We start from the raw sequence: 11,442 nt of genomic DNA, 5'->3' as shown, positions 1-11,442 counted from the left end.
AGAGGTGAAGTAAGGAGCTGCTTATGAGGTTTTCTGTCAATTCCAACAACTAAGAAATAGTGAGAAGAGTTGGGACCTCAGAAGGCTTTTAGGACCAAATAGTAGGCTCTTGTGTCCAGGAGAAAACGAATATACTTATGAGTAATATTAATGCTCACCCACAGCTCTTCTGGGAGGATCTAAATCCTTGAAACGTCCTCCTTTGTTTCCAGCTGGGAGCTGGGGCCTGTCAATCCTGTCAGCCACGAGGACCTGATGTGGGCCACCCTTGGTCCCTCATCTATTTCAGTGCAGTATACATCATTCCTCCACTCCTTCTCTATCTTCCCTTACCTTCGATGTCAGTCCCATTTTACAACAATGGGCTTATGCAATATTTGTCCTTTTGTGACTGAGATATTTCATTCAACATAATGTCCTCCAGGGTCATCCATTTTGCATAATATTTCATGAGTTCTTTGTTTTTAAATGCTGCATAGCATTCCATTATGTGAATATACCAGAGTTTCCCTATCCATTTGTTTCTTGATGGGCACTTGGGTTGTTTCCAACTCTATGCTGTTGTGAACAAAGCCACAATAAATGTGGGTGTGCGTATATATCTGCTTGGATGGTGGTTATGCTTTCTTTAGGGTAAATTCCCAGTAGTGAATTACTGGGTCAAATGGTATTTTCAACTTTTTGAGAAAGCACCATATAGCCTTCCATAGTGGTTGCACGATTTCACACTCCCACCAACAGTGACTAAGGGTTCCAACAGTTTCTCCACAACCCCGTCAGCATTTGATGTTCTGTTAAATTTGCTATTCTTACTGGGGTGAGATGATATCACATAGTTGTTTTGTAGAGTTGGTTTTTGTGGTGGGTTTTTTTTTTAAGTCTTTGGAGTTTTCTGTGCACACTATCATATCATCTACATATAGCGACAGTTTTATTACTTCTTTTTGATTGACTGCCTCTTATTTCCTTCATTTACCTTATTGCCCTAGCAAGTAATTCCAGTATAATATTGAGTGGTAATGATGACAGTGGACATCATTGTTTGGTCCCTGTTTGTAAGATCGTTAGTCTTTCTCTACTGAGAATGATGTTGACTCTTGATTTTGTGTATATATACACACACACACACACACACACACACACACACATATATTCTGTGTTGAGGAAATCTCCTTCTATTCCTATTTTATTGAATGTTTCAATCAGGGAGTGGTGTTGGATTTTGTCAAGGCCTTTTCTGCATCAATTGATAGGCTCTTGTTCTTTTCTTTGTTAATATGATGTATTATATTTATTGTTTTTCAATTCCTTAAGTTCCTGCTTTTCTGCAGATGAACTGATTTCTTCTTCATATTTGATGGACCACTTTGCTAAGTGATCCTTCACTGACAATTGTTTTATTTCAGTCTTCTGTATATCCCATCCCATTGTCTTCTTCCTCACATAGTTTCTACTACTGAGAAATAAGGACTTAATGAAATTCGTTTTTCTCTTTGTAGTTGGCTCTGTTTTTCTCTCAAAAAGACCAAAATGGATGTCAGAGAAAACTCTGAATATTGCACTGAAGCACCAAGAAGTCAAATAAGAAGGAAGAATTCAAGATACTGAAGAGCTGAACAGAAGCTTTCAAAATGCAGCACAGGAAGGTAAAGTAAAATATTAAAATGAAATGTGCAAGGAGCTGGAATCAGAAAATCAAAAGGGTGGAATTTGCTCAGTATTTCTTAAGCTCAAAAAACTGAAGAAAAAATTCAAAACTTGAGTTGCTATAATCAAGGATGCCTTCAGCAGAATATTAAATGATACAGGAAGTATTAAAAGACGATGGAAAGAATATTGTGAGTCACTGTATCGAAAAGAATTGGCAGAAACAGTAGAATTTCATGAAACAACATATGAGCAAGAGCCTGTGGTGATGAAGGAAGGTGTTGTGTGGATCATAACAAACTGTGGCTGACTCTGAGAAGAATGGGAATCCCAGAACACTTGATCGTGTTAAGGTGAAACCTATGCTTGGATCAGGAGGCAGTCGTCAGACCAGAGCAAGGAAATACTGGATGGTTCAAAATTGGAAAAGGTATATGCCAGGTATGTGTCCTATCTCCATACCTTTTCAACCTATATGCAGAACGGATTATTCAGGAGGCTGGGCTCGATGAGAAGTGTGACATCAGGATTGGTGGAAGATCCATCAACAATCTGTGTTATGCAGACCATACAACCCTGCTTGTTAATACTGAGGAGGACCTAAAGTGCTTGCTTTAGAGAGTCAAGAACTACAGCTTTCAGTATGGATTGAGGCTCAATATCAAGAAGACAAAGAATCTCACCACTGGGCGAGTTAACAGTGTCATGATGAACGGTTAAGAGATTGAGATTGTTCACAGCTTTAGTCGGCTTGGCTTCACAGTCAACACTCTTGGCATCAGCAGCCAGGAAATCAAAAGATATATTGTGATTGGAAAGTCTGCTGTTAAGAACCTCTCCAAAGTGCTGGAGAACAATGGTGTCACTCTGGGACTAAGGCGAGTTTGATACAGGCCACGGTCTTTGCAATCACTTGTTATGCATCAGAGAGTTGGACAATGACTAGGGAGGAGAGAAGGAGAATTGGTGCCTTTGAGCTGTGATGCTGAAGAAGAGTATTGAATATACCATGGACTGCTAAGGAAACAAACAGGTTCATCCTGGAGAGGGATAAACCGAACTGCTCCTTGGAGGCAAGTTTTCTGAGGCTTTTTCTGACAATGGACATGTTGCAAGGAGGGACCATTCCTGGGAGAGGAAAGTCATGGTTGGGAGGGTGGATGGAGAGCGCAGGAGGGGAAGACCCTCTGTGAGGTGGATTGGTTCAATGACTGTGGTAATCCGTGTGGGGGTGTCAAAGACAGTGAGATTGGCACAGGACAGAGCTGCATTTAGGGCTGTTGTACATAGGGTTGCTATGAGTTGCAGGTAACTTGATAGCAAATAACAACATCTTTTTCTTTAATTTTGGAGAATTTTATTTGATATATCTTGATGTTTTTCTTTTGGGGTCTAGTCTGGAGTTTGCTGAGTTGTTTGAATGTGAATTTCCTCATTCTTAATGGTATTTGGGAAATTTTCTTCTAGTACCTCTTCCACAATTTTCTCTGCTTTCTCTCCTCCTCTCTAGCACTGGAGTTCCAATTTACATATTTGTAGTTCCTTTTGATGTCATCCCACATGATTCTAATGTTTGCTTCATTTTCCTGGCATCCCTTCTCTGCTTTTCCTTCTAGTATGTCCCCAATGAGCTTATCTTCCAGCTTGATGACTCTGTTCCATCTTTTCTGTTTTGCTTTTTTGTCCCTCCACTGTGTATAGAAATTCTCCTATGTTGTGCTTGATATTCTGCCTTGTATTTTCATGTGTTTCTGATACTTCCAGACCTGTGTTGGTTGTACCCTTTCTGTTTTGTGATGATTTTAAAAATTCTTCTACCTCATTATTTATAGTTTGACGTCTTTCTTCCATCATTTTTAACTTATTCATTAGCTTTTAATATAATTCCATCCTGGTATGATTATTTTGTCTCCTTGTCTCTAGGGTACTTATTGGGTCTCCAATATAATCTTCTTTATTAAGAGAAGGCTTATTTTTGTCTTTCACAATCTCTGAAGCTACGTGCTGCTTTCTTGTCTTTATGTGATTTTTTTTTCTTGGTATGTGTTGTGTGTTAGACTGTTTCTATCATGTTTGTGTTGGTTGTTAACAGTTCTTTACCTTTATGATGCTATTGTCTAGTTGTAGACTTGGAGTATTCTCTTTATGGGGGAGAACAACTCCTTCCTAGTCTTACATAGTGGAAAAGTATGCTTTTCCTAAAGCCCTTCAAGTTCACAATGTATATGAACTTTGTTAGTCAACCAGTACTTTTTTTTTTTTTTTTAATTCTCTCTGGTCTGCAGACCAGCCATATGGGAATGTCACCTGAATGTGGTCTGTCTCTCCACTCCTAGAGTCCATTATTGTTCTTGATGATTTGTGGAGTGGTGGGTGACAACGTTTCCCTGAGTGGTGCATTCTCTATCCAGGATGGAGGACAGTTCCTGGTACCTTTATGTTTCTGCTCTCTCAGGTCTTGTGCAGCATTTATAGGAATCTCACCTGTGTGTGCCTCTCTCTCCTAAAGTCTGTAATTATCTGAAGTGTTCTTCAGTGTGGTCAGAGAACAGATTCCCCTTCCTGTTGTACTCTCCAGTATTCTTTTTTAAGTAAAGGCATATAACCCAGTATTCTTTTTTAAGTAAAGGCATATAACCTTGAAAACCTGATGAAGGATCTATCAAAGTCAGAATCAACTCCACAGAAGCAAATTTAAATAAATACCCCCCAAAAAAGCTCTCAGAACAACCAAAAATGAGGAAACACTAATGAAATGGAATTTTCCAAGCTTGAACAGATGCATTTAATTAACATGTGCTTTCTCTATACCTTTTGATTATGAGTTAACTTATAATTAAGGAATTTGTCTTGCCTTTTTATTGAATCTTGAGTCATCTTGTCTTCAGAGTTTAATTAATCATTGTTCTCATTTACACACATCCATTTCTTTAGGTATCACAGGACAAACTATGACAATAAAGCCATTTTCACTGAGAAGTGGAGAGACGTACATTGTACAAGCTTCTGTGGGTATGTGAAACTTCTTGTTTAATTTTTTTCAGTGAAAGGGAAAGGCCATAGTTCTATTCAAATATATATAAAATTTCCCTCCACCTTGGGAAGTTTTTCTGACCATGGTAAGACTTTGTTCTAGCGAGTTCTGACTTCCCCCATCTTCTTTGCTGTCATGCTGTTTTAACTGATTTCTTATGTTGAAGAACAGGATAAGCAGCAACTAGCTATCTAACTAACCAACCAACTAACTAATTAACTAGCTAACATGTTTCTATAAAAGCACTTCTTCCTCCTCTACTCAAGTATCTGGCTTGTAGTTGGGTAGTTGTCTTGAGATATTTGTTTTGATTCTTTCCCCCCCTCATTTTATATCTTTTCTTTGAGATTAAGTACTAGAGAAGTTTGTTTCCTCCTTGTAAATTTGTCAATAATTTCTACATATATTTAAGACTCAACAAAATGCTATTGCTTTTGTTTTGTACAAGTAACATCAATTTAAATTTATGTACATATTTACCAGTTAATAGTCTTCATTTCTTTTTCCTTATTATTTGTGGTGTTGGGTGTTTTTCCTTTCTGCTTCAAGAAACATTCCTTTCTTAGAATTCCTTTTAGTGTAGCTCTACTAGTTACAAATTCTCCAAGTTTTGCTTATCTAAAAATATAATGAATTTACCTTCATTTTTGAAAGTTATTCTCCCTCCTTCCTTTTCTTTCTTCTACTCATTTATATAATTCTAGGATCTGCATTTTAAAGACACCATTTCATTGTTTGTTTGTTTCTTTGAGTATTGTTACCCTGAAACACAGGTTTGATTTTTCCTAAAGTGACTGAATTTAAAAATGAACCCACTGTTTTGTGGAAGAAGAGGGTTTTTTAATTAAAAAAAAATTTAAAATGGGGGAAACCAGAAGCAATAAAGGCTGCAATTAGGAGGTCAACAAGATGGATTGGCACAATGACAATGATAACAATAGTAAGCTTACTGTTAACAGTGAGCTCAAGCAGATCAGAGATCATGATGATGGTATAAGATAAGGTACTTCAGACCGATAGTTCATAGGGTCACTATGAGTCATAGTCAATTGGATAGCTCCTGACAACAAAACTGACAAACTTCTTTCCACCAAGTGTCAAATATAAAGGAAAGAGAGACAACCTGAGGTACAGTAATTATAAGGTTTGCAGATAGCCCATAATGGAATTCAAAACCTTTTTTGCCTTTGTGATTGGATACCTTTCACCAGTTCTGAAAAATTCTCAACTATTTTCCCCATATTACTTCTTTCATATGTTCCTTGTTTTTGTCCAATGCCACAAATGTTAGATTTTTTTTTGCCATGTTCTGTATTTTTTTTATAGGGAGCACTGCTGGCCTTGTGGCAAGAAACTATATTGCAAACCCAAAGGTACATGGTTTGAATCCACCAGCTGCTCCTTGGGAGATAGATGGCCATTCTCCTCCCTTGTAATTGACTGCCTTTGAAAACCAGTCAGAGGGTCAGCTATGAGTCAGTTTTAACTCAACAATGTACAACAACAACACTTCTTTTATATTCCTTCCTTTTCTAGTATTTTGCTTCTCCATTGCAAATTCCATGCATTTCTACTGACCTATCTGTCTGAAAATGTACTATTTTCTTTTCAGATACAGGTAATCTGCTGTTAAAATTATCCACTGAGTTAGCCTTACTTACTCTAATTTTCCAGTTTTGGAATTTCATATAATCTTTTTTCACAGTTTCCAACTATTTGATCAGAATTTTTATTATTTGATAATACATATTTTTTAAGGCAGCTCAGTTGTAATTAATCCAAACTTATTTGGAGTTGAATTGTGATAATATTGTTATTGTTGTTGTTATGTGCTGTTGAGTCACCTGCAACTCAGAGTGACCCTATGCACAACAGCCCTAAATCCTGCTCTATCCTGTGCCAATCTTACTGTCTCTGACACACTTACTCTCATTACCCCAGTCACTGAATCAATTCGTCTCATCCAGGGTCTTCCTCTCTTGCTCTGTCCCTCCATCCTCCCAATCATCTTGTTGTGATCTATACGGTCAAATGCCTTTGCATAGTCAATGAAACATAGATAGGCATTCCACTGGTACTCTCTGCTTTTAACCAAGATCCATCTAACATTAGCTATAATATCCCTAGTATCACGACATCTTTTAAACTCAGCCTGCACTTCTGGTAACTCTCTGTTAATATGACGTTCCACTCGTTTTTGAGTAATTTTCATCAGAATCTTGCTTGCTTGTGATATTAATGATATTGTTCACTTATTTTAAAATCTATATCTATGTGGTATATTCATCGCTTTTAAGTAACTGATGGGTTTTAGTCTGGGGAGGATATTTTTCCTTCTTCCTTTGTACTTTCCATTCTTGAAAGATATGGATGTTGTTGTTGTTATGTGCTGTTGAGTCGCTGGCGACTCATAGCGACTCTATGTACAACAGCCCTAAACTCTGCTCTTTCTTGTGCCGATTGCACTGTCTCTGACACTCCCATCCCAATAACCCCAGTCACCGAATCAATCCACCTCATAGAAGGCATTCCCCTCCTGCACTGTCCCTCCACCCTCCCCAGCATGATGTCCTTCTTCAAGGACCGGTCTCTTCTTACAACATGTCCAAAGTATGTTAGATGGAGCCTCAGAAACCTTGCCTCCAAAGAGCCACCCGGTTTAACCCTTTCTGTGATGGATCTGGTTATTTTCCTAGCAGTCTATGGCACTCTCAATACTCTTCTCCAGCACCACAGCTCAAAGGCATCAATTGTCCTTCTGTCCTCCTTGGTCATTGTCCAACTCTCTGATGCATAACAAGTGATTGCAAAGACCATGGCCTGTATCAGACGCACCTTAGTTTCCAGAGAGACACCATTGGTCTTCAGTACTTTGGAGAGGTCTCTAACAGCAGACTTTCCCATGGCAATGCGCCTTTTAATTTCTTGGCTGCTGGTGCCAAGAGTGTTGACTGTGGAGCCAAGCAGACTAAAGCTGTGAGCAATCTCAATCTCTTCACCATCCATCCTGATGCTTCCATTTGGCCCAGTGGTGAGAATCTTTGTCTTCTTGACATTGAGCCTCAATCCATATTGGAGGCTATAGTCCTTGACCCTCTGCAGCAGGTGCGTCAGGTCCTCCTCAGTTTCAGCAAGCAGGGTTGTGTCATCTGTATAAAGCAGATTGTTAATAGATCATCCACCAATCTTGAACCCACTTTTCTCCTCATAGACTCCAGCCTCCCGGATGATCTGTTCTGCATACAGGTTGAAAATGTATGGAGATAGAACGCATCCCTGGCGTACGCCCTTCCCAATTTTGAACCATGCAGTGTTCCCTTGCTCTGTTCTGACGACTGTCTTCTGGCCCAAGTATAGGTTTTGCACTAGAACTATAAAGTGTTCTGGGATTCCCATTCTTCTCAGAGTCAGCCACAGTTTGTTATGATCCACTCAGTCAAATGCCTTTGCATAGTCAGTGAAACACAGATAGACATTCCTCCAGTATATGCATAGTAACTATTTATTTAAATATTTTTTGTAATTATAGATGTTGCATCTCTAGACTATTGCATTCCCTCTAGAGAGGGTGACATTACACCTTGGACCCCCAGGATTGAGTTTGTTTGAGGCTTGACTTAAATCTTTCTGAAGTCCATCGTGATTACCTTTTTGGTGAACTTTTGGAATTTGGTGTGTGTGTTTGGCTTCTTTCTTCTGATATATAGATCTTATGCCATTTTTTTCCCTCTTCCAATGATGGGATACTACTGAAATTTCTGAACTTTGGGCTTTCTGGTTTTCAACACATGTCTTGTAGGAAGAAATGATGATACATAGGTGCTTTACTTCAGTGTATTTTCTTTCTTTCTGGGATTTTGCTCTCTCAAGTCCTAGCTACTTGAGGAGTTCCCCAATGCTTTCAAACATACTTTAAAAACATTATCACACTTTCTTAGTTCTCAGTGAGAGGATTAATCTGTACATGTTAGTAACATTTGCCCTGTGCATGACTGATGCATGTTGGGTATAGTTTTATACTTTTGGTATATTTAGATACTCTTCTGTGGGTAACTTCTACACTGTCTAGTGAGTTTTAACACTGTACAAAACAGAGCTTTCAACAATTTATGTCTACAGGTGAGTTTAGTGCCAACACTTTTGAATTAATTAAAATCCATTATTGCTGTTGTTATGTACCATCAAATTGCTTACTACTCATAGTGACTTTATATACAAAAGTTCTGAACCCTGCTCTATCCTGAGCCAACCTTATTGTCTCTGACACACCTACTCCCATTACTCTCGTCACTGAGTCAATTCATCTCATCAAGATTCTCCCTCACTTGTGCTGTCCCTCCACTCTCCCAAGCATAATGTCCCTCTGTGAGGACTGAGCCCTCCTTGTAATATGCCAAAAAATATGTCAGATGGAGCTTCAGAATACTTGTCTTCAAGAAGCAGCCAGTTTTCAGCCTCTCCAGGATGAACCTGTTTGTTCTCCTAGCTGTCCATGGTATATTAAATACTTTTTTTCTAGAATCAAAGCTCAAAGACATCAATTCTTTTTCTGTCATCCTTAGTGCGTAACGTATAATTGCAAAGACCATGGCCTGGATCAAACACACCTTAGTCTCCAGGCTGATATCATTGCTCTTCAGTGCTCTGGAGATGTCTCTGAAAATATATTTTCCCAGCCCAATTCACCTTTGGATTTGCTGACTGCTACTACCAAGAGTGTTGATTGTGGAGCCAAGCAATGTTCTGGTTTTTGAGATCAATTTGTGTTTTTGTAAACATGTATCTGCACTTTCCATGACTCATTTACAAACCCTAAGAGAGACAGTGTGCTTTTGTCTTGTCACATGCCATAAAAATGTAAGCCTCATTCTTTTGCCTCTTACATTTATACAACTAGTGAGTCTAAATGCCTTCTTTTGATCAATCATCTACTTGACTAGAAGAGGATCTTGAGAGCCTCACCACAGCCTACAAGACTATCTTGTTGGCTTGTCACTGAGGTGCAAATCTGGCTTTAGTTCTCATACCTCTTCTCCCTCTTTCCCCTAAAACTTTTCATATCATCTGTTCTCTTCCATATGGCTTTCTTTTCCTATAGTCATCTCCACTGGAATACTTATTATTCTCCCACAGTTTCCTTCTTAGTCTAGTATATGTCTCATACCATTAGATTCTGCTTAAATGTCACTTTGTAAAGATTTCTTGGGTCAATCAGATCTTTTTTCTTTTATTTTACTTTTGTTGTAGCATCAGTATTCTATAGTTGATGTGACTTTTATAAAAGATAATAGATGAAAAACATTTAGCTCCATCTCAGAATCATAGCAAAGGCTCAGCATGCAGTGCCTGCTATTGTCAACATTATCAAATGATTTAGGGCACTTCGTCCCATGTAATTTGCCACCTTAGAAACTTGGAAAATTATATAGGTTTCTTCCTATTTAATGTACAACCTTGGAAACCTATTAAGGGTAAGCTATGAGTTGGTTCCAATTCAGCAGCAATACCTTTGAATTTTCACTATGTAATACAGCTCTTCAAGCTTTAGTTATGTCATAATCACTTGGATGACTTGTTAAAATGTATTGTTGGACTGTATTCTAGTCTTGAAAATTCTAGTTTTTTTATTTATCAGATCCTAGGCCCACAAATTGGTACTCTAAACACATTCCAGTGTGCTGCTGACAGTGGTCCAGGGACCACAGTTTGAACATTACTACTATGGGTTTGTACTATAAAAATATAACTTCATGTTAGTGGTAAGAATCTGTACTGTAATCCTGAAGGCACATAGTTTGAATCTGCCAGCTGCTCTGCAGGAAAAAGTATGAACATTCTCCTCCCATGTGATTACTGCCTCTTAAAACCCACTGGAGGGTCACCTATGAGTCAGTTATGACTTGATGGCACACAACAATAACGATTGTAATTCCCTCTGATGCTGTAATCTCTACTTAATATTTCTCTTTAGCTTCAAAACACATCTTGCTGGGTAAAGCTCAACTGTACTTGATGGTCAACAGAGCCCCCCAGGATGTAGCTTGTCAGATACAACCTCATCATGGCCTTGAGGCATATACCATCTTCAGCATTTTCTGCATGTCAGGAAAACCGGTATGTATTGGTAATCCCCTAGTATTGCTCTTATTCTGAAAAAATCAGAACAGTGACAGCTATTGAAGGTTATGGCAAGTTCTTTAGATAAAATTCTAAAGAAATATAAAACATCACCCTTCACATTGCAAGAGAGTTGGCTTAAAGTTCTTGTTGTGAAGTTGCTGAGCTATGAGAAAAATCATCTCTTTTTCCTACTGTGTTTTTTTTTTTTTTACAATAAGAGCATGGCATTGAGACAAGGAAAAGGTACGTTCTGAGAAGTGGACAAAAACTGAGCAGGGGGACTCAGTAGCTACTCACTGAGACAGGTTGTTGTTATGTGCCGTTGAGTCTCTTGCAACTCAGAGTGACCCTGTGTACAACAGCCCTAAACTCTGTTCTGTCCTGTGCCAATCACACTATCTCTGACACTCTCTTCCTGATTACCCCAGTCACTGAATCAATCCACCTCATAGAAAGCCTTTCCCTCCTGCACTGTCCCTCCACCCTCCCAAGCATGATGTCCTTCTCCAAGGTTGTTGTTGTTGTTGTTATGTGCCGTTGAGTCTCTTGCGACTCATAGTGACCCTATGTACAACAGCCCTAAACCGTGCTCTATCCTGTGCCAATCTCATTGCCTCTGACAAACCCATCCCGAGTACCCC

General features: G+C 38.8%; 1 protein-coding gene across 1 annotated transcript in view; it reads left to right on the top strand.

Annotated features, from left to right (window-relative positions):
- PKD1L1 (polycystic kidney disease 1 like 1) overlaps positions 1–11,442 on the top strand; it is a 337,192-nt gene that overhangs the window by 70,204 nt on the left and 255,546 nt on the right. The window contains exons 12-13 of the mRNA XM_006901616.1: positions 4,582–4,659; positions 10,653–10,795. Coding sequence (XP_006901678.1) covers positions 4,582–4,659; positions 10,653–10,795 — 221 coding nt within the window. The remainder of the gene's footprint in view (positions 1–4,581; positions 4,660–10,652; positions 10,796–11,442) is intronic.

The sequence above is a fragment of the Elephantulus edwardii genome, unplaced genomic scaffold, assembly GCF_000299155.1.
Source record: "Elephantulus edwardii isolate Elephantulus edwardi_28Jun2011 unplaced genomic scaffold, EleEdw1.0 scaffold00339, whole genome shotgun sequence".
Lineage (NCBI taxonomy): Eukaryota > Metazoa > Chordata > Mammalia > Macroscelidea > Macroscelididae > Elephantulus > Elephantulus edwardii.
The sequence above is the reverse complement of the archived record's forward strand: the minus strand, read 5'-3'. Positions and strand labels throughout refer to the sequence as shown.